This window comes from Microchirus variegatus (genome assembly GCF_963457635.1).
Source record: "Microchirus variegatus genome assembly, chromosome: 16".
In the NCBI taxonomy this organism is placed as follows: Eukaryota; Metazoa; Chordata; class Actinopteri; order Pleuronectiformes; family Soleidae; genus Microchirus; species Microchirus variegatus.
Window position 1 is genome coordinate 6,749,528 of NC_139817.1, and position 18,358 is coordinate 6,767,885.

At 42.0% G+C, this 18,358-nt stretch overlaps 3 protein-coding genes across 3 annotated transcripts in view; 2 read left to right on the forward strand and 1 right to left on the reverse strand.

The window, feature by feature from the left end:
- The window catches only part of sympk (symplekin), a gene marked incomplete at its 5' end in the record, with an annotated part of 7,388 nt that extends 1,045 nt beyond the window's left edge, over positions 1-6,343 (forward strand). Inside the window, 19 exons of the mRNA XM_083902930.1 lie at positions 111-350; positions 478-629; positions 731-881; positions 1,166-1,388; positions 1,462-1,612; positions 1,725-1,960; positions 2,482-2,563; positions 2,657-2,770; positions 2,881-3,028; positions 3,436-3,596; positions 3,969-4,077; positions 4,153-4,253; positions 4,362-4,452; positions 4,531-4,632; positions 4,978-5,165; positions 5,263-5,439; positions 5,542-5,631; positions 5,782-5,967; positions 6,157-6,343. Coding sequence (XP_083759056.1) covers positions 111-350; positions 478-629; positions 731-881; positions 1,166-1,388; positions 1,462-1,612; positions 1,725-1,960; positions 2,482-2,563; positions 2,657-2,770; positions 2,881-3,028; positions 3,436-3,596; positions 3,969-4,077; positions 4,153-4,253; positions 4,362-4,452; positions 4,531-4,632; positions 4,978-5,165; positions 5,263-5,439; positions 5,542-5,631; positions 5,782-5,967; positions 6,157-6,324 — 2,870 coding nt within the window. The 3' untranslated portion in view covers positions 6,325-6,343. The remainder of the gene's footprint in view (positions 1-110; positions 351-477; positions 630-730; positions 882-1,165; positions 1,389-1,461; positions 1,613-1,724; positions 1,961-2,481; positions 2,564-2,656; positions 2,771-2,880; positions 3,029-3,435; positions 3,597-3,968; positions 4,078-4,152; positions 4,254-4,361; positions 4,453-4,530; positions 4,633-4,977; positions 5,166-5,262; positions 5,440-5,541; positions 5,632-5,781; positions 5,968-6,156) is intronic.
- A 751-nt stretch (positions 6,344-7,094) lies between these two features.
- On the forward strand, positions 7,095-9,855 carry LOC310938212 (glucose-1-phosphate adenylyltransferase). Its single transcript, XM_083902689.1, has 8 exons — positions 7,095-7,340; positions 7,900-7,989; positions 8,120-8,199; positions 8,293-8,408; positions 8,504-8,601; positions 9,062-9,130; positions 9,455-9,513; positions 9,601-9,855. The coding sequence occupies exons 1-8, from the start codon at positions 7,149-7,151 to the stop codon at positions 9,719-9,721; spliced, it is 825 nt and encodes a 274-aa protein (XP_083758815.1). The 5' UTR covers positions 7,095-7,148; the 3' UTR covers positions 9,722-9,855.
- asnsd1 (asparagine synthetase domain containing 1) lies at positions 9,596-13,642 on the reverse strand. Its single transcript, XM_083902688.1, has 4 exons — positions 13,571-13,642; positions 11,459-12,934; positions 11,140-11,321; positions 9,596-10,115 (listed from the first exon to the last, which is right to left on the reverse strand). The coding sequence occupies exons 2-4, from the start codon at positions 12,863-12,865 to the stop codon at positions 9,869-9,871; spliced, it is 1,836 nt and encodes a 611-aa protein (XP_083758814.1). The 5' UTR covers positions 12,866-12,934; positions 13,571-13,642; the 3' UTR covers positions 9,596-9,868.
- Positions 13,643-18,358: the final 4,716 nt, after the last annotated feature.

The following is an 18,358-nucleotide window of genomic DNA, read 5'->3' on the forward strand; positions in this document are numbered from 1 at the left end:
TGTAATCTTTTATGTATTGGGTTGTTTTTTTCTATGTTTTGTAATTTTATTTAAATGTATTGATATTACTTTTCTTGAATATTGGCTAAATTCTATTTGTCTGTTTATAGCAAACCTACCACCCACTCTGGCTAAGTCCCAGGTCAGCAGTGTGAGAAAGAATCTGAAGCTACATCTGGTGGCCGTCCTCAAGCATCCCTGCAGCCTGGAGTTTCAGGGTCAAATCAGCACGCTGCTGCTGGACCTGGGAATGCCCCAGAGCGAAATAACCCGGTCTACACCTGCACTGCGCGAGCAGCGCAAACGACCTCGCCATGAGCAGTACACGGAAGGAAAGAAAGTCAAGATAGGTGAGTTCTGATCAGCCCAGACTTTAGTATTTACAGTATTTGTTTGTTAAGTCCATGTGGAATGTACAATCAAGAGTTGTATCCATGACTCTGAGCTCATTCTGACATTTGTTCCTCTTGCGTTCAGAACCGTCGCTGGTTGAAGACGACGAGGACAAAGAGGAGCCAGCTCCTCTCGCGGCCCCCAAACCGGCAGCTGCTCCAGTGGCGCAAACCGCCATTGACCTCACAGCTGAGTTCCTGCACCCACTGCTGAACTCTGAGAACGTAGCCAACCTGGTGAGCAGCGCTCCACCCGTTTCCTTTTTTTTGTTTTTCTTTCTCCCTCTGTGTGTCACTGCAGCTCTAATCTGTGTCTATGTGTGTGTGTCATTATTTAGGTGCTCATCAGCATGGTGTATCTGCCTGACGTCATGCCAGCATCCTTCCAGGCCACATACACGCCTGTTGAGTCAGCAGGGACTGATGCCCAGATAAAACATCTGGCCAGGCTGATGGCCACTCAGATGACTGCAGCTGGGATCGGTCCAGGTGGTTTCAGGGCTGCAAAGTTAACTAAGTGTATTTTTCGTACACGTACAGCATCTGTTTTGCAACTCCAACACAAGGAATCTTGTCAAAAAGTACACAACTTCACCTGCAAGCTCCCTAGTCAGAATATTCAGATAAAGTCTTAGTGAGACTTGAGAACATGGAGCGTGGACAATCTCCCGCTGCGTTTGTCAAAATGTGAACGACAAACTTCAGAGAATGTCTGAAAATGACATAGTATTCAAAACTATTAGCCTCATTACCATATTTACTCTATATCACAGGCCTTGAGCAGTGCAAAGCCAGAGAGGACGATGCAGTCAAAGAGGAAGGCATGGAGGAAGACTCTGCAAATAAAGACCAGCTCATTAAACGCAAGCTTCCCGGTATGATGGTGGGACAAGCCATCTCTGTGGTGGGCGGTTACACAGAAAAGGCTCCACCTGTTGAGGCTCCGGCCACAGTCAAGAGGCTTCCAGAACCCATTCTGCCGACAGCGCAAACCAAGTAAGTCCTGGCAGAATGCAAATGATGTCAAAAAAAAAATTGCAGTTCTTTAAACTATTTTGTCCTCTTCCAGAATGGCGGGGGCAGGTGGGAGGAAAAAGGTGTTTAGGTTGTCGGACGTCGTCCAACCGTTATCGGACGGCCAGATCGAGAAGTTAATCTCCAGATCGGTGAAACGTGTGCTGGTTTCAGAGAAGGCAATAGCTGAAAGTGGCATGTCGCATGTAAGAACTCGCCACACTCTAGATTCTTCACTGGCTTAATCTAGTCAATACTGTTTAATTCCAAATAAGTACCTGATTTGTAAGTCGATGGCGTTTTGAATCTACGTGGCAGGTCCGAGTGAAGCTCCTCTCCAGGCTCGTGACGCAATTTGAAGGGATGATGAAAGAAGACGTGCTGGAATTTATCCTCGATGACATCCGGACGAGGAGCGACCTGGCGTTTTCTCTCCTCTACCAAGAGTACAACACATACCTCAGCCAGCTGCCCAATGGACTGTTGGACAGCTATGACCACTGTCTGTACACGCTGCTGTCGGGCCTGCAGGAGAAACCAGAGCAGAGGGACGGGTGAGGAAATCTATTCACTATTTACTCATGTTTTCTTTTCCTCATTTCCTCAAGCAAAGGACTAGGAATATTATGATGTCTAATAGTAATGATTAGTAAGGGATTATAAATGGGTACTGCAATAAAATTAAAATGTTCTTTACTGTGTCGAGTCCAAATTAAATAGGTCTATGTAAGGTTTTACATTTCATTTTAAAGGTTCAGGTTTTAAACTGGATGTGGATGCAGCAGCACTGATTTACTGAGCGTTGCCTGCATCTGTCGTTCACACGTTTCGTTTTAAATTCTTCTCTGTACTCTGTAATATAAAAATATAAAAATATTAGATAAAAACTAGAAAACTGCCCGCTTAAAATACAACTGCTATGTCCTAATGTAGAAATGATAAATAAATATGAGATTTAATACAGTTATAGTTAAATTGTCATAAACGGGGTCACGTCTTAACTATTGAAAATGGTAATTAACTGACCCTGAACTGACTCACTTTATTATTTTCCACACTGTTTTTTTTTTTTTAGTCTCTTCACCAAACTAGTACTGGAGGCTCCCATCATAACAGAATCAGCGCTGGAAGTAATCAGACGTTACTGTGAGGACGAGGTAAAATGACGGGACAAAGACACGGGAAATAAACTCAGTTAGCTCCCAACATGTCGTACTCATGCCAACGGTATGTCGTCACCTTTGTTTCAGTCTCGGGTGTATTTGGGGATGACGACTCTGAAGGAGCTGATCGTCAAACGGCCTTCAAGGCAGTTTCAGTATCTGCACGTTCTGCTGGATCTCAGCTCGCATGAAAAAGAGAAGGTGACGATATTTCCTGTCCCCCCTTTTTCTTTTCTTTTTTTACACCCAGATACAGTTCAGCTGACCACATCGCAGTTTGCTGAACGGGTTTTTCTGGGTTGTTATTTCAGGTGCGAGCCACGGCTTTGGCTTTCCTGAAGCGCATGTATGAGAAAGACCAGCTCAGAGACTACGTGGAGAAGTTTGCCCTGAACTACCTGCAGCTTCTGGTTCATCCCAACCCTCCGTCTCTGCTGTTTGGAGCTGACAAAGACACAGGTGTGCAATATTGTGGATCATTTCAGTATAATTGACTAAGAATTTAGTCAAACAAACGGGTTCTTTAGGTTGTTGCCAAAACATATACAAACCATACTGGATTAATGTATAAAGATATTCAAAAACATACCAAATGCAATAGATGGCACGGTCCAGTTCGAAACAGCAGGGATTCCCCGCATGTGTGCTGTGGCCCCCTAGTGGCTCATTGTGATACTGCGAATGGGAAGTAAACATCACAGGATTACTACTACATAAGGAGATCATTTTTGCAAACTCAGCATTTTAGAGACAAAGGAGAGAAACCAGTGCAAATGTTTTCACAGCACACACATCTCACAGTCTCAGGCATTAAGATACTACGTCTCTGGCTTTAACCCCGCATTTTTGTGATGTGTTTGACTCAGAGGTGGCTGCCACCTGGACCGAAGACACGGTGAGACAGTGTCTCTTCCTCTACCTGTCCCTGCTTCCTCTGAACCATCGCCTGGTCCACGAGCTGGCGTCCGTCTACACCGAGGCCATCGCTGACATCAAGCGCAGCGTGCTTCGGGCAATAGAGCAGCCTGTAAGTCAACTTTATCCAAACCTCATCGGTTTAGGGAATTTGGGACAAACCAAGCAAGTTTTTTTTCCTAATGCATCCAAGTGACATTGAGTCATAGTGTTGAACCAAAACAAAGGTGTGTGGGTGAAAGGGGAGGACATGTATATAAACCCAGCTGTTTTTCCTTGCCTGGAAAGCAAAGTGTGACAAAACCAAACGAGGACAAAGTCTAGATTAGATGTTTATCTATTTCATCATGTGTTTTTCAACAGTTTGCCCATAAGATAAGATAAGATAAGATACATCTGGAGTACATGGTGAAGTACAATTGAAGTAAAATGTACATTTCTGATAGGTTTGTCAATAATTTAAATTTTCTCACCTTGTTTGTAGATCCGTGGGATGGGGATGAACTCCCCTGAGCTGCTGCTTCTGGTCGAAAACTGTCCTAAAGGAGCAGAAACGTTAGTCACTCGCTGTCTGCACATACTGACCGATAAAGGTAAAAGGACAATAATAACAAATAATTGATGACACTTGTGTGCAGAAAAACTGAGTCTTATTTTCTTCTGTGCAGTACCTCCGTCTCCAGAGCTGGTGGAGAGAGTGCGAGATCTTTACCATAAGCGCGTTCCGGATGTTCGCTTTCTTATCCCGGTCATAAATGGCCTAGAAAAGGTAATGTTCGAATTAAACTTAACCCAACAGTTGAACATTGAAAGACGTTTTTGTGATTTGTCTATGGCACTTTTCGGTTTGTTAATTTGTTTGTTTGTTTCCGCAAAGAATGAAGTCATCCAGGCTCTGCCCAAGCTGATCAAACTAAACCCTATTGTAGTAAAGGAGGTGTTCAACCGTCTGTTGGGAACGCAGCACAGTGAGTGGCTTTTTGTTTTTCTTCCCCCCCTCACACATACATAAAGTTCACCGTCTGTGTCGCATTTGTGTCTTTCAGGTGAAGGAAGTTCATCGGTGTCCCCTCTCACCCCAGGAGACCTGCTGATCGCCTTGCACAACATAGACTCAACCAAATGTGACATGAAGTCTATCATTAAAGGTGCGTGTGTTCAATGATTAAGCCTGCACACAAAACCATAACATTTATATAATATGTCAAACTAGGGAAAGCACACACAGTTTCCCACAGCATCGTTAACACTCCTCTATCTCACTAGATTACCTATTACAGTAATTAAACATTTCTTCTTGGCCATTTCAATATTTGAGCTATGCTTTTGAACATTTTTACCAGTGTTCGGCAAGAGAAGTTCTTACTCTAATAAATTCAAATGGATCAGAGTCTGTAAACTAATCAGATAAGTGGAATTAATCAGGAGATCACTGATCAGTCTGTTGTTTTCTATGAGTGCTGAAAGTGTTGTTGTTTGCGTCTTTTCTGCAGCCACCAACCTGTGCTTTGGTGAGAGGAACGTTTACACGTCGGAGGTGTTGGCGGTGGTGATGCAGCAGCTGATGGAGCACAGTCCGCTCCCCATACTGCTCATGCGCACCGTCATCCAGTCCCTCACCATGTATCCCCGACTGGGCGGCTTCGTCATGAACATCCTGTCGCGCCTTATCGTCAAGCAGGTCGCCACCAAACTGGCCCCCCAGGCTGGGTTTATTGAATTGATTCAGCCAATATTACAGAAGCATAATAAAAACACTGGTTGTTGTGCTCCTCCAGGTGTGGAAGTATCCTAAGGTGTGGGAGGGATTCGTGAAGTGCTGCCAAAGGACCAAGCCTCAGTCGTTCAGCGTGCTCCTTCAGCTGCCGGCCACCCAACTGTCGAGCGTGTTTGAACGCTGCCCGGAGATGCGAGAGCCGCTTCTGCAGCATGTCCACTCCTTCACCCCTCATCAGGTAAACGGGTCAAATGTACCTCAGTGATCCCAGTCTAGAAGTCTTGTTCCCTCAGGATATCCACGTTATTAACCAGGTGCCCTCTGTTCTTCTGTGCTGCAGCAAAGCCACATACCCAACTCCATCATCGCGATCCTGGAAGCAAATAAAAAACCACAGCTGAAGCCAGTAGAGACTGTTGTGGAGCAAGAGGTAATGAATAAAGATTTGTCCTGCAGTGACAAGTTTTTCTTAAAGGGTCTTTAAGGATCCTTTTTGTCTCGCTCTTACCTGAAGTAATTGAGTATTATGGTCCATATTTTGGCACAAAAATGAGCCGTCAGTATGTTTTTTGTCATCCAGATGGAGCCAGTTCCTGCTCCAGCTGCCTCCGTTCCAGAAGCGGCTCCCACTGCGACACCGGGAGAACCAGAGACACTAGAGCAGCACAACGCAGTCATTGTGAAAGATGAAGAAGAACCAATGGAACAAGAACACTTAGATCCAGTGATACAGGAGCAACCAACCAACCTGTCAACCATCTCCCAGGTAACACGACATTACCAGGAATCATAAAAATTGACTGACTAGATCTACATGTTGGCAATTAAACATTGAAAATACAAGCAAATTGTGTGCCTTACACAGTTGGATTTAAATTTAACCAAAACTGGAAGTAAAAGGTTTCACTGACTCCTGCACATAGTGCTGATACCTCCATGTTTTGCTTCTCCTCAGGTGGAGTCGGCAACAAGAAGTGAAACGCCGTCACCTCAGCCGGAACCAGCTGAAGAACCAATGGAGGCGTCTCAGTCTGAACCTGCAGATCCACAGGAGCCAGAAAAAGACGTCGAGTCTGAAGTCGCCACGCCTGACGCTGGAAGTGGCAAGGAGGATGCAGAATAGCTGCCGAAGACACGTGCACACTGAGACTGAAAAAAATATACTTAACATTTGTCTTTATTTTTTTGTATTTTCTAGTTGAACAGACTTTGAGTAATAAAAGAAAGATAATCTTGAATATGAAAGCATTCCATATGCCTTCATATTGTGATGAGCTGGCAAATAAATGAAGAACGCTGTGGTCTTCTGTCTACTGTACTTCTGTCTTTGTCTTTCTTTTGCTCCAAGGTAAAGTTCAATATCACCTGTGACCAGAATCAATATTGACTACATTGGCTTAATATGTGTACACATACAAGAGTACATATACACATAGTAAAAAGACATACAACTAAAAAACTACAGAATATTACATTACCAGTCACTGGGATCTAAAAATGATAAATACTGCAGGAATAAGTTGGCAAAATAAATTATAAAATTATAAATTCTAAAAACATGAATTTAAACATACCCATCTATGGTATATTCTCGCGTTAAGCAACAGTTATTTAAAGTCACCGGAAAAGGTTTCTTTTATTTTGAAATGTTTCTCGTCGCCTCTTCTTTTGAACTAACACGAATAACAAAAAGTATATCTGTACAGCACTTTCTGTGGTTTTATCTTGTAAATATATATATACCGGAAATGATGTGGTCTCGTGTAAAAATCTGATTTTTCATCCCTCGTATGATATCGCGAGAAGAAAGCTAACTAGCGATTTTAGCCGTTTCACGTAACGTGAAGTTTTAGCGATTCCTCTCAACTAGCTTCACCTGCTGAAACCTTCAGGCGAGCTAACAGACACGACACATTTCCTCCTGACTTTTAGCGACTGAAAACAAACATGAAAGCGGTCCTTCTCGCCGCTGGCTACGGAACCAGGCTCCAGAGGGACGTGGTGGCCGACACCAGCGGGAGGTTCGCACACCTGGCCGGGACTGCGAAGCCGCTGCTGCCGGTGGGACACTGCGCTCTAATCAGTCACTGGGTCCAGGCTCTGACCGCCTCCGCCGCCGTGGACCATATCTTTGTTGTTGTAAGTGGTTCCTGAAAGAAAAGTACGTTATTTACGTGTTGTTTTGAAGTAAATATTAGTAGTTGTTGTAACTAAGTTTAAATGGCGAGGTTATATTTAATACATTACTTGTCACGGTTTGAGTCAACGTAGGACAACAACGAATCAGCATGTTTAGCTAGGCTGTTGTTATTGTTGTTTAAATGGATAAAACAAGCTCCCTGTTTTTCCAGCTTTAATTTGAATATGTTCTAGTTTCTTTGCTGAAACCGATTCAATTGGTTCAGAATTATTATTACATTATCTTTATTAAAAAAAACTGTAAATAATTAAATTGGTTAAACATGGGCCCAAAACATTTGCATCAGTCGTATTGGCTGCCCATGTTTTGACCATAGAAAAGAAACATATTGGTCAACCTTTAAATGTAAGATTTGTGAAACAATATTCAACATTTTCTGCACTTTATGTATAAAACTAAAAAAAGAAGTTATTACAGTCAACATGATATTCAGCTCTAACTCTAAGCACCAGAAAATGAAATGACTTACCTGTGTTTCTCGTCTCTCTGTGTCCACAGACCAACGCTCTGTACCAGGCTGCTTTTGAAGAGTGGGCTGCACAATTCACAAACGTCAAGATCGTCAGCGATCAGACGAGAAACAATGATGTAAATCAGATTTTATTGAAAAATATATATATATCCTACCTTAACCGACTCTGATCTCAGGGATCTAGTCCAATATTCTAAGCGTCCGTGACACGCTGTACGTCTGTAACAAATCCTCTCGTTCCACCAGGAGCGCCTCGGTGCCGTGGCCTGCCTGCAGCTCGCCGTCAAGCATTTCAACATCGACGACCATGTTGTAGTTATCGGAGGGTATGTTTTTAAAGTCTCGACACTTCAAATCAGAGAGGCGCTGTTACAGCTGTGAAATTCAACGATTAAAATCTCTTTCCCCTCCTGAAACAGCGACACCCTCTTCAATGATGACTTTAGCCTCGGACAAGTCAAAGAGAGGTTTGCTGACCTCCAAGCAAAGTGCGAGGACAGCTGTTTGGTGCTGTCGTACCAGTGCAAAGACAAAGGTGAGTTTTAATGCTGCAGTAAATGCCTTGTGTTACTATAACAATGCTCACAGATAATCCTGCTACGGTATTTTATTTATTTTAAATCTGCACAGAAACCCATAAATACGGGATACTGGAAGTAGACGACGAGCTCCGCGTCACCTGTATGAAGGAGAAACCACTTCCTTCTGAGACAAAGTCAAGGAGAGCGGTAAGTTTACCGTCGACACGAACCACACAGCCTATACCGATGTAACAAACATATTTAAAATGGCTATAAACAAGGGAGTATAGACAAAATAGGAAGGATTTCAAGGACTTTCATTTGGTAGTTATTCCTCCCTAAATATACTCTGAATGTAAAACTATCCGACTCCTTTAAGAAGGAAGAAGAAAGAATTAAATGTACTCTTCTGGTGTTAACTTTTACACAGTTAGATTACAACCTGAACAGGTGACGTCAGCTAAAATGCAACAGCACTGATCTGAGGCGTATCAGTGTTTGCACAGCAGTAAGTGGTAGGCCAAAAGAAGGTGGGACACATTCTTATTTATTTAAAGGCAAACAAAGAGCCTCAGTGTCCCACGTCACCAAGTTTGGGTTTTAGTTTCAGCATCAGGTAAAATACAAACTGCACTACTCTGATACATACTCTGATTCTGTGTTGCAGTGTCCTTGTTTCTATGTGTTTTCAAAGAGAAGTCTCCCTATGTTGGACACCTTCCTTGAGGAAAAGAAGGTAAAAAAAAACAGATTCTGCTTGAGAAGTGATCATTTCATCAGGTAGTGAATTCTAAGCCAACTTAACTTTTATCACGTTTATCCTGCATGCTTGTATTGTGTGTGCAAGCGTCCCGTTTCCATAAGTGTAAAAAACACACATATAAGGTCAGTTTCTGTGTTATATTATTCGAGCTCTGTGGATTTATGTGATTTATTATGATTTTAGTGCACATTGAGCTCTTACAGCTTGAAACTTTAACTAGCGCTGTTGATTTTTGCAGAAGCTCTTCCTGCCAACATGTTGGTGTCAACAAATGTGACATTGTGTACTGTTCCACAGGAAGCACCTATTGAACAGAAAGATGCCCCAGGGAACTTTGTGTCTTGGCTCATTCCGAGGTAATTATCTGAAATCCTACATTTGGACAAAGGCGGTTTGTTTCTATTGTTGGTGCATTTCTTATATTTATTTATTCTTTCTTTCAGGAAGCCAGTTTACATTCATCAGATTTCGGGCCGATTCGATGTTGGAAACTTGTCGTCCTATATCGACTGCGACCGCTACTTCAGAGAAAATCTCAAAGATGTCAAGTCTTACATGGTCTAAAGGACATAAAATGATAAGAAAGCCGTTATTTTAATGACACAAATGTCCAAAGGCCGGCGCAGAGAAAAGGCAGCTGCGACGGCCAACAATCTGTGCGTTTTATATTAAAACAATCCTTTAGCTCTTCATTTACAACCAGTGATTTGTCTAACCAGTGAGGAGCCTTCTGCATTTGTCAGACGCCTTTTCGCGACTGTCCGCCATCTTGGCGATGCGGGAGCCGAACTGTATGGCTCTTTTGGGCAGCACCGCAGACTGACCGAGGCCCAGCTGTTTCGCCGCCAGCCTCAGGAGGAGTTTCTCTCCGAATCCTCGAGGAAGAGACAGATCGGCTTTTTCCCACACGGGCAGAGAATTCAGGTGATTCACCACGTCCTCGTCCAAGTAGGGAAATCTGCAAGAGGGACATTTGTTAGATTCAACGTACTCTGAACAACAGAAGTGAATGGAATTTCATCTGTGGTGATCATGGCAACAATATTTTTTGATTAAATATTTTTGCAGTAATAACCCGCGTCTCTGTCTCTTCGTCATTAGTCAGATCTGATCAATACAGTGAAATATTACAATATTTTGTGTGGTTGCTATATATCGTTTTTTTGAGATGTCACATATTGATTTTTAACTGATGTGAGAAACGTTAACTTTTTTGTGTATTGGAATAAAAACATCAATTGACGTTTCAGTCCACTAGATGGTGCCAACGTGGTGATGGAGCAATAATTGAGAAATACACCGATAAAGTTCAAATTGAACATCTGGAGGTAGATGTATAGACTGAATCTTTAATTTTATTGGATGATACAGATGTTGACAAAGTTTACTTTGAGGCCATGATTTGCAGTTGAAATGACATGGCAAATGGTCATGAATAAAGACACATTGAGTTTTGAATGATAATCCATAAATTGCTTTGACAATGCATTATTTTTCAATAATGGATTGTGAACAAAATCAAATACAATTTCTCCACTTGGCTACTTCAGCTCAGCTTCAATTACAGGCAAATATAAATTCATACATTCTAAAGTCTGGATAATAAATTGATGAATAGCTGGTTAAAACAATCATCTCAAAGCCCAGTGCACCGAGGACATCCAGTCAATGTCAGTTTCTCAATCTGCCTGTTTTTCTTGGTCGTAAATAAACACTGCTGAACATTTCTTCCAAGTGAATGGACAGTCAGTGACAGAGAGCAACGATCACAAACAGCTGTTCAAACAACACGCCACAGAGAAAGAGAGCTGCAATCATGAACAGCTGTTTAGACACTAATGATTATTTCCATTATTGATTTGTTGTTTTTTTCCATTGAAAGTCGCGAAATGGTAGGAAACGTCCACCTGTGTATACCAAAACTTGAAATTACGACATTCTAAAACAAACCACAATGTACTTGGCATTTGAACAACACCTACCTGGCCTCCTTCCCATGGTCTCCTATCACTCTGTCATCCCTGCCCAAATTCCTGGAGGAGATCCTGCCGAGCTCCATGGCAAGTTCCTGGATCAGTCCCTCGTGTCCGGACATCTTAAATCGGACTCTGTGCCTGGAGTAACCTGCGAGCTGCTCGTCTGCTCCGATTCCTGTCAGAATAACCTGCAAAACAAGGGAGAAAAATATGAAAAAACATAAATCTTTAATACACATAAAGTTGAATGAATCTCATGTATTGATTAAAACCTTAGAGCTCAGGACTTACTTTCGGGGAAAAGTGGATGTTGATTGTACGTTACCTTTGCTGATGATGAGAAAGCTCTCTGCTCCTTGTCCTCCATGATGAACCCGGTCCCTCTCGCTGCAAACCACACAGCACAGCCGATGCTGTCATCCAGTACTGTCTCCAGAGGATAAACCAAATGAGTAATGTGCTCCTGGCGCATTCTCTGCAGCTCTTCCTGCGTTACATTGATTTCGACAAAATTCCATTGTCGTCCGGGATTCAAGTCTTGCAATTCCTTGAGGCCTGCTTTCCCAGTAATTCTGTCTGGAACGTCAAATGGGTTGAATGTTCTGTGAGCAGCATCGTCAGGGTTAGAATCTGCGGGCTTATTTTTGGGCTTTTTGTGAGTCTTTGTGGACTGTTTTTGCTGCTTTGGCTCCTGTAGTTTAAATGCCACGTTGAGGAGGTCAATAGGTTCATGAGCAGGAATGTGACGGTCGGCCAAAGCGGCTAAAATCATAGAATCTATACCTCCTGAGAAGAGTACGGCAACACTGGCAGTGTCATCCTCAGGCGAAAGGTCTTGCACCTCAAAGGGCAAAGACTGGACACGTCGTCTCACTGCCTCACTGAGAACATCGATCAGACAGTTCACCGAATTGTTTTTCTCTCTGCTCGACAGCAGCCGATCCAGATCTTTGACAGACGGCTGTGCGTGCGGATGAGTTTCTGTCTCATTTATTGACTCTGGGATGGACATGTTAAGTGGACACACCGGTGTGGCGAGTACCAGTCCTGTTTTGTTCATTACAGCAGTGCAGCCGCTGGGAACAGACTCCAAAACAGTTTCACTGCACAAAGATATGACACTTTCTCCAGCGTACGCCCAAGGATAAAGCTCAAATGTCACAGTGCCAGCTTCTGCAGCTGCCTTCAGGTCGATCCTGTACACGCCAACTGCAGGGACTTCTTGCCAAGTACAGGCATCACTCAAAGTAGTGTTGGCGGTGACAGAGGTCAGGGTCAAAACTCCTGCATCAAATTTCCACAACAAGCTCCGCCTGCCAAAAAAGTCCCTTCCAAACCAGAGGTAGTCTCCAGCCTTTTGGTAGTAAACAAACCCCCACGGTCCTCTCATGCTGGACAGGACTGACAGAATCTCTGAGGGGCTGCTACAGGATGACAGCGACTGAGAGAAAACGACAGTGTCGTTCTCCTTTGGCAAAACTGGCAGCCCATCAAAAATCTCCCCGTTCCACACCAGCACGTTTCCACTGCCGTCCTGAACAGGCTGAGGGGTGAAAAGACCCCTCATGTGCAGGACATGGGCAGAGAATAAACACTGGTAGCAAGGGCTGCTGCCTGTAACTGTGAGATCTTGACTCCAGTTGGGACCTCTCCTCTTCAAATGTTCATGTACTGACTTGTCCCACTCAAAATGAGCGGGCGACAGACTCAACAGACAAAAGATGCCACACATTGTTGTAAAGATGTGAGGAAGGTTGTTATCACATGTCCTGCAGTTCCTTTTTCAGAACATCCAGTTTCTCTGGAGACAGACAAATGTAGCATGTTACTTCACACTCTTCTAATTAGGGCTGCAGTTATATTCATTCACAATCAATTACTAAATTAAGCATCAACTATTTTGATCATCGAGGATAACAATCGATCAGTTTGAGGGTTTTCTCATTATTAAAACAAGTTATCTGCTTTATTTGCTCCATATAACAAAGAGATCATTAAAACTGAATCGTTTTTGGTCTGTGGACAAAACACGACATATGAAAACATCACCATTTCCAACATTTTCCAACATTTTATGGAGCAAACAATTATGAAAATAATCCCAACAAAAAAGCACTTTAGTTATCTTATGTAACAGTTGGCAAATAACTGAGAAGTTGTGCATTAGTCAATCCTAAAACTAAACATGGAGCTTCATCCCAGACCAAATGTTTTGTCCTTTTTTTTTTTTGACAGTGTGACATTTACTTACTACTTACTACTGTATTTGTTTGTCTTTGCTGTTGTGCAAATGTAGCAGCTATTGTGCAGCAGATTTCAGTATTCTCTGACAATAATGTATCTACAGTACATCTAAGTGTCTACACACAGCTGGACACCAGTCATTTTAAGCTTTGCTTCACTATTAAAATGGCATGAATTTGAATTAACTGCTTACTTTTGCAGGAGCTCAGAGTCTGTCCTCTGTCTGCCAGGAAGAATATGTTGCTGTTCCTCTGCTGGATGTAAACTTTCTGAAGAATAAAAAAAAAACACAAATAAAAATGAGTACAGGAAAAACCATTTAATAAATACGTTTTTATTCAGGTTTGAACTAATCCACTCACCCTGCTCTTCTTTAGATTGGAGAGCTCATCCACAACAACTTTCTGCTCCTTTACCTGCAATTCAACAACAAATATTATTATTAAACGAACGAGGTGACGCTTAGTATTTGAAAGAATTCGTACTTTATGAAAACCTAAAGCTACAAGACAACAGTAAACGCGGTCATTCTGCCGTACATTGAGTTGCTTGCTAGTGTTTGTTGCTCCGACTTTAGCCACCAGCTACATGTTTTCGGCTAACTGTACCTGTTTGTTCAGTTCCTCCTTCAGTGCAGAGTGTCCTTCGGTATTCTCGTCGTTGTCCCGACCTTTAGAAGACATTTTTGCTGAAATATCGTGGACTTAACGCTTGTTTTCCTCAGTGTTTGTGTGGACTAAACACATGCTGCGTGTTAGCATCGACAAATGAGTTTCCGGGTCAGTCCAATTCTGTCTGGGGATTTAGCGCCCCCCAGAGGCTCCTCCATAAACTACGGAAAAGGATGTGTGAATTTTATTGGAAACAACATTTTAGAAAATAAATAAACAAAATAAGGATTAGGGCCAAACATTACATTTTATCACCTACTTAACTGACTACTACTAACAAATTATCACATTTCCACCAACAATACACATTTAATAGTTATACAATGTTGCCCACTTAATTTTAAATGTCTCAATGGAAGAGGAGATTACTTAAAAATTAAATTAAATTAAATGAAGTTTATTGATTTTTGTTTTGATTGTTCAGGTCTTCTACCTACCTGACTAACTACCTGCTGGCAGCCACATAGGTCAATTGTTTGCATGACTGTACAATAAAATATAACAAGTATCATAATTTGTGTCCATTTCAATTTGTTATATTACTTAAAACATTTAGTTGAAACAAAATCATAATCCTAATTTGGGTGAAAAATGTAATAAACAGCAGTGTCAAGTTATTTCACACGGGTAGTTGTGGGTTCTTTTTGTGTGAAAAGGGAACAAAACAAATAGGTTGGTTGCTTTCATGACTTAAAACCGAGGTGGAAACAAACTTAAGTCGCAGTGAGAACAGCGCTGACCACAGAGTGACCACGCCTCTATTTGTCACAGCTCCAGAAAATAAAAACTTGACCTGTGCCATTCAGGACAAGTCATCTGAGATTAGTCCGCGTGTTGTTGTTGTTGTTGTTGTTTCCACCTTTGGAAAACAGACTCAGATGATGCCCGATGGAATGAGGAAATCATCACTCATGATTGATATGCTCTCATCTGTCATGACCCGGAGAATCACAAGGGATCGTTGGAGCAAAAGTTTAAAAAAAAAAAGGAGCAGAAATCCCTGATGCGTTTAAACTTTGTACAAAACCATATTTCTTATGGTTAGAACTTTGTCATTCTTTCAATTCTAGGAAATAGGTAAGAAAAAAAACAGTGCTATGCTTCGAGCTAACGCTATAAACATTGAGAGACAATTGTTTTATTATTACTTTACCATCTGATGTCATTAAACGTAATTATTATCAAGTGGAGTAGCCGTATAAAACGTGTAAATCAGGGGCCTCAAACTCAAAATGAGCTCGGGGCCAGTGAACTTCTAGTCTGGTGCAATTCAATCCAACTTTATTTATAAAGCACAACAGCTGAAACAAAGGGCTGTACATCACAGATCAACAAAATACAGAAATATATTGAGATAACAGACCTAAAAACAAGTGATAAAAGTTTGTGAAAAATTAAGTGTTACGTAAAAAATAAAATTAGATATTGATAACCCATCAGGGTGTTGCAATAAAACATGTTAAGAATGATATTGCATACCACTTCAAAGTAAAACCATAATTCTGATGCAAAAAATGAATGTGAAAACTAGAAAAGCACTCGGAGAGCGCAGCCCTCCGCCAAGGCAGCTCAGCCAGTGTAACCAGTGATAGCTTCTACGGATTACAGCCAAAATGTAATCACTTGTTCCTGGTCTTATTCCTGACATTTGCTAAAAATTTCATCCAAATCCGTTTGTGACTTTTCGAATTATGTTGCTAAATAGCTAGCAAACAAACTCCGGTTATGAGAGCCCTGGCATTAGGGCGATCATTAATGTTTTTTGACCTGATGATGGAATCAGAGCAGAAGAAAGACATGAACATCACGGTGGCACAGTCTTGACCTGTGAAACCAAACAAAATAAACATAACCCGCCGTGACCCTGCGGTTCACAACAGGCAAACACACCTGCCTGAAGTTTCATGTGCTGCAACATATCGATCTGAAACAGCTGCTTGTGTTCCAGTGGAAAACCCTGTTTTGTTGTCAGGTCCAGCCAGGTCGCCGCGGACTCCAGACGGAGCGACCTTTGATGGGCACACATCAGAGGACCCCGGACGACCACAAGCGCTGTTATGTTCCAAAAATGGGTGACAATAATGATCATAATCATTGTGTCTGGTGGTGTGTCTTTGGTCAGCTCGGGGTGGTTGGTCTTCTCTCTGTGTGTGGTGTTTGTGAGATTCCTGCCTTGAATCACTAACTCCGTTTCATTGAACCAACATGGGATTGTTCTTTCACGACTTGTCGACCTCCTTCGACACAGGCTAAACAAACGAACGCAGATCATCTGGCCTCACATCCTGCATCCACCTCTCTATTATCCCCTTGTTCTTTGCGGATCGGTGAGAGTCAAAGGAGCCCAGTCATGCTCCTATTTTTGCACTGGAAGTATAAATTTAGCCCCAGGTAACAACACCGCTTGTTTTGAGCAGAGGACTTGACACAGCAGCCTCTCTGACCGCTGATGACAGGAGCTGCACCTGACACACCGGCCGACTAATGGTGCCATAATCTGTTTGCAACCGGGCTCGAGTGTTTGCAGACTTAAGACTCTGTGTGATCCATGAATAGATCACAAAGGGGTTAGAAGTGCCTATTGTCACCGCGCCCCGGCTCAAAATATCCGCTTATGTTTACATGCAAAAGAGTCCGAGTTCAAGTAATAACAAAAAAAAATAGAGTTTATTTAGCGACGTGGTAATGGCTAAAAACAGAACTGGATTAACCTATTGGGGAGGAGGGGCCCCCACACCCGTTACCCACATTTTCTCCTGTGTGCGTAATTCTCGTGTGAGTCGCTTGTGGTCGTTTCATGAATCTGAAATAATAAAAGACCTGAGAGTAAAAAGTGCGTTTGTTGTGGAGTTTTAAAAAAAAAAAAAGGATTGTTTCTATTTCTGGTGAGGAGCTGTGACGTCTCCGAGTCTCTACTGATTCCTGTCGAGCTCATGGTGATGACGCGTTGATTTTTAGAATACACTCTTAGAAATAAGGGTTCCAAAAGGGTCCTTCTACAAGGGCCGAGGTTCTACCTGGAACCATTTGCTTCTGAAAAACACTTTTCCCGAAGAAAGGGTTTTTCAAGGGTTCTTGGTAAAACTAATGGGTCCAGTAAGAACCATTTTGATCTAAAGAACCCTTTAAAACCCCTTTCCTGAATAAAGGGTTTTAAAAGGGTTCTTGGTGGAACCCTCCAAAAACCCTTTCTAAGTATTTTCCTAATTTTTTTTTACACTTATCGCGGCTTTGCCTCCGGCAGAGGTTTCTCGCGGTTAATTCCGTGTTCTTTAAGTTTTTCAGCATCACCAAATTCTATAGAATAGAAAGATCTTTCTTCAAAGTCAGATCAAAGTCCCTCTTGTTCAGGCCTGTGTTGATTTCATCACACAAATACGAGATCAGCTGATTATTCAACGCTAAGTCGATGACGAGACCACGGCAATGTCCCGAAACACTGACGAAGACTCATTTCGACATGTGTTATTGTCTTTATTTCGTCAACAAAAAACAAGGAGGCAAATGTTCCGGCTGAGTTCGCGCACAGTAGCTTTATTACTGCGTCGCGCTGTCGCTGCTGCCACCTTGTGGCTGCGACACAAAACTACATGGAGCAAAGACACCGGAGATTTCTGCCAGAAGAAGAAGAATAGAAGAAAGAAAACGTGTCATTATAAAAAGTTGTTTTTTTTCAGGTAATTATGACATTTAATCAATATTTGAAATGTTAAAATGTTAAAATTTGACTAATACAGTGTTATATAAAGTACCTTAAAGGGACACCAGAAAATGACTTTGGTAGAAGTATAAGTAACTTTTTTATAATATTACTTCAGTAAAAGTTTTAAAGTATATGACATTTACTGTACTTAAGTATCAAAAGGTAATTTTCTGATATAAAATGTATTTAATTTTAGAATTAGGATTAGGCGTTAGGATTGAGCCATGGTGGCTCAGTGGTAGGGCCAGTTGTCTTTCAACTGGATATATGTATACCTGTGCTCTTTGAGCCAGCGTTTGGTACGTTTTAATGGACGCGAGCCAAGAAGCTGCTGTAATTATAGCTGTGATTCTGTTCTGTTGACATGGGGCAGACAAATGCAAGTCATCCGAACACATGCTCTTGTTTTCTTTTTGTCTCTCTCTCTTGTCTCTGCTCACCACAGACAGAGAGGCTTGATTGATTGCCCAAAAAAAAAAGGCTAATTGATAACAAACCACTGGGTGGAGACAACTATGTCAGCCCACGTTGCAAAATCTTCAAACAAATGTTCAATTTGTGTTCAAGTCCAGTTAATCTTTAACTCATTTTCCCCATACACTATGAG

Excerpts from the sequence above, each read along its gene's own strand:
- asnsd1 (XM_083902688.1), bottom strand. The coding sequence starts at position 12,865 with ATGTGTGGCATCTTTTGTCTGTTGAGTCTGTCGCCCGCTCATTTTGAG. Across the intron at positions 11,322-11,458 it reads CTTTCTCATCATCAGCAAAG|GTTATTCTGACAGGAATCGG; the intron begins GTAACGTACAAT and ends CTTGTTTTGCAG. Across the intron at positions 10,116-11,139 it reads GACCATGGGAAGGAGGCCAG|ATTTCCCTACTTGGACGAGG; the intron begins GTAGGTGTTGTT and ends TCCCTCTTGCAG.
- LOC310938212 (XM_083902689.1), top strand. The coding sequence starts at position 7,149 with ATGAAAGCGGTCCTTCTCGCCGCTGGCTACGGAACCAGGCTCCAGAGG. Across the intron at positions 7,341-7,899 it reads TGGACCATATCTTTGTTGTT|ACCAACGCTCTGTACCAGGC; the intron begins GTAAGTGGTTCC and ends CTGTGTCCACAG. Across the intron at positions 8,409-8,503 it reads GTACCAGTGCAAAGACAAAG|AAACCCATAAATACGGGATA; the intron begins GTGAGTTTTAAT and ends AAATCTGCACAG.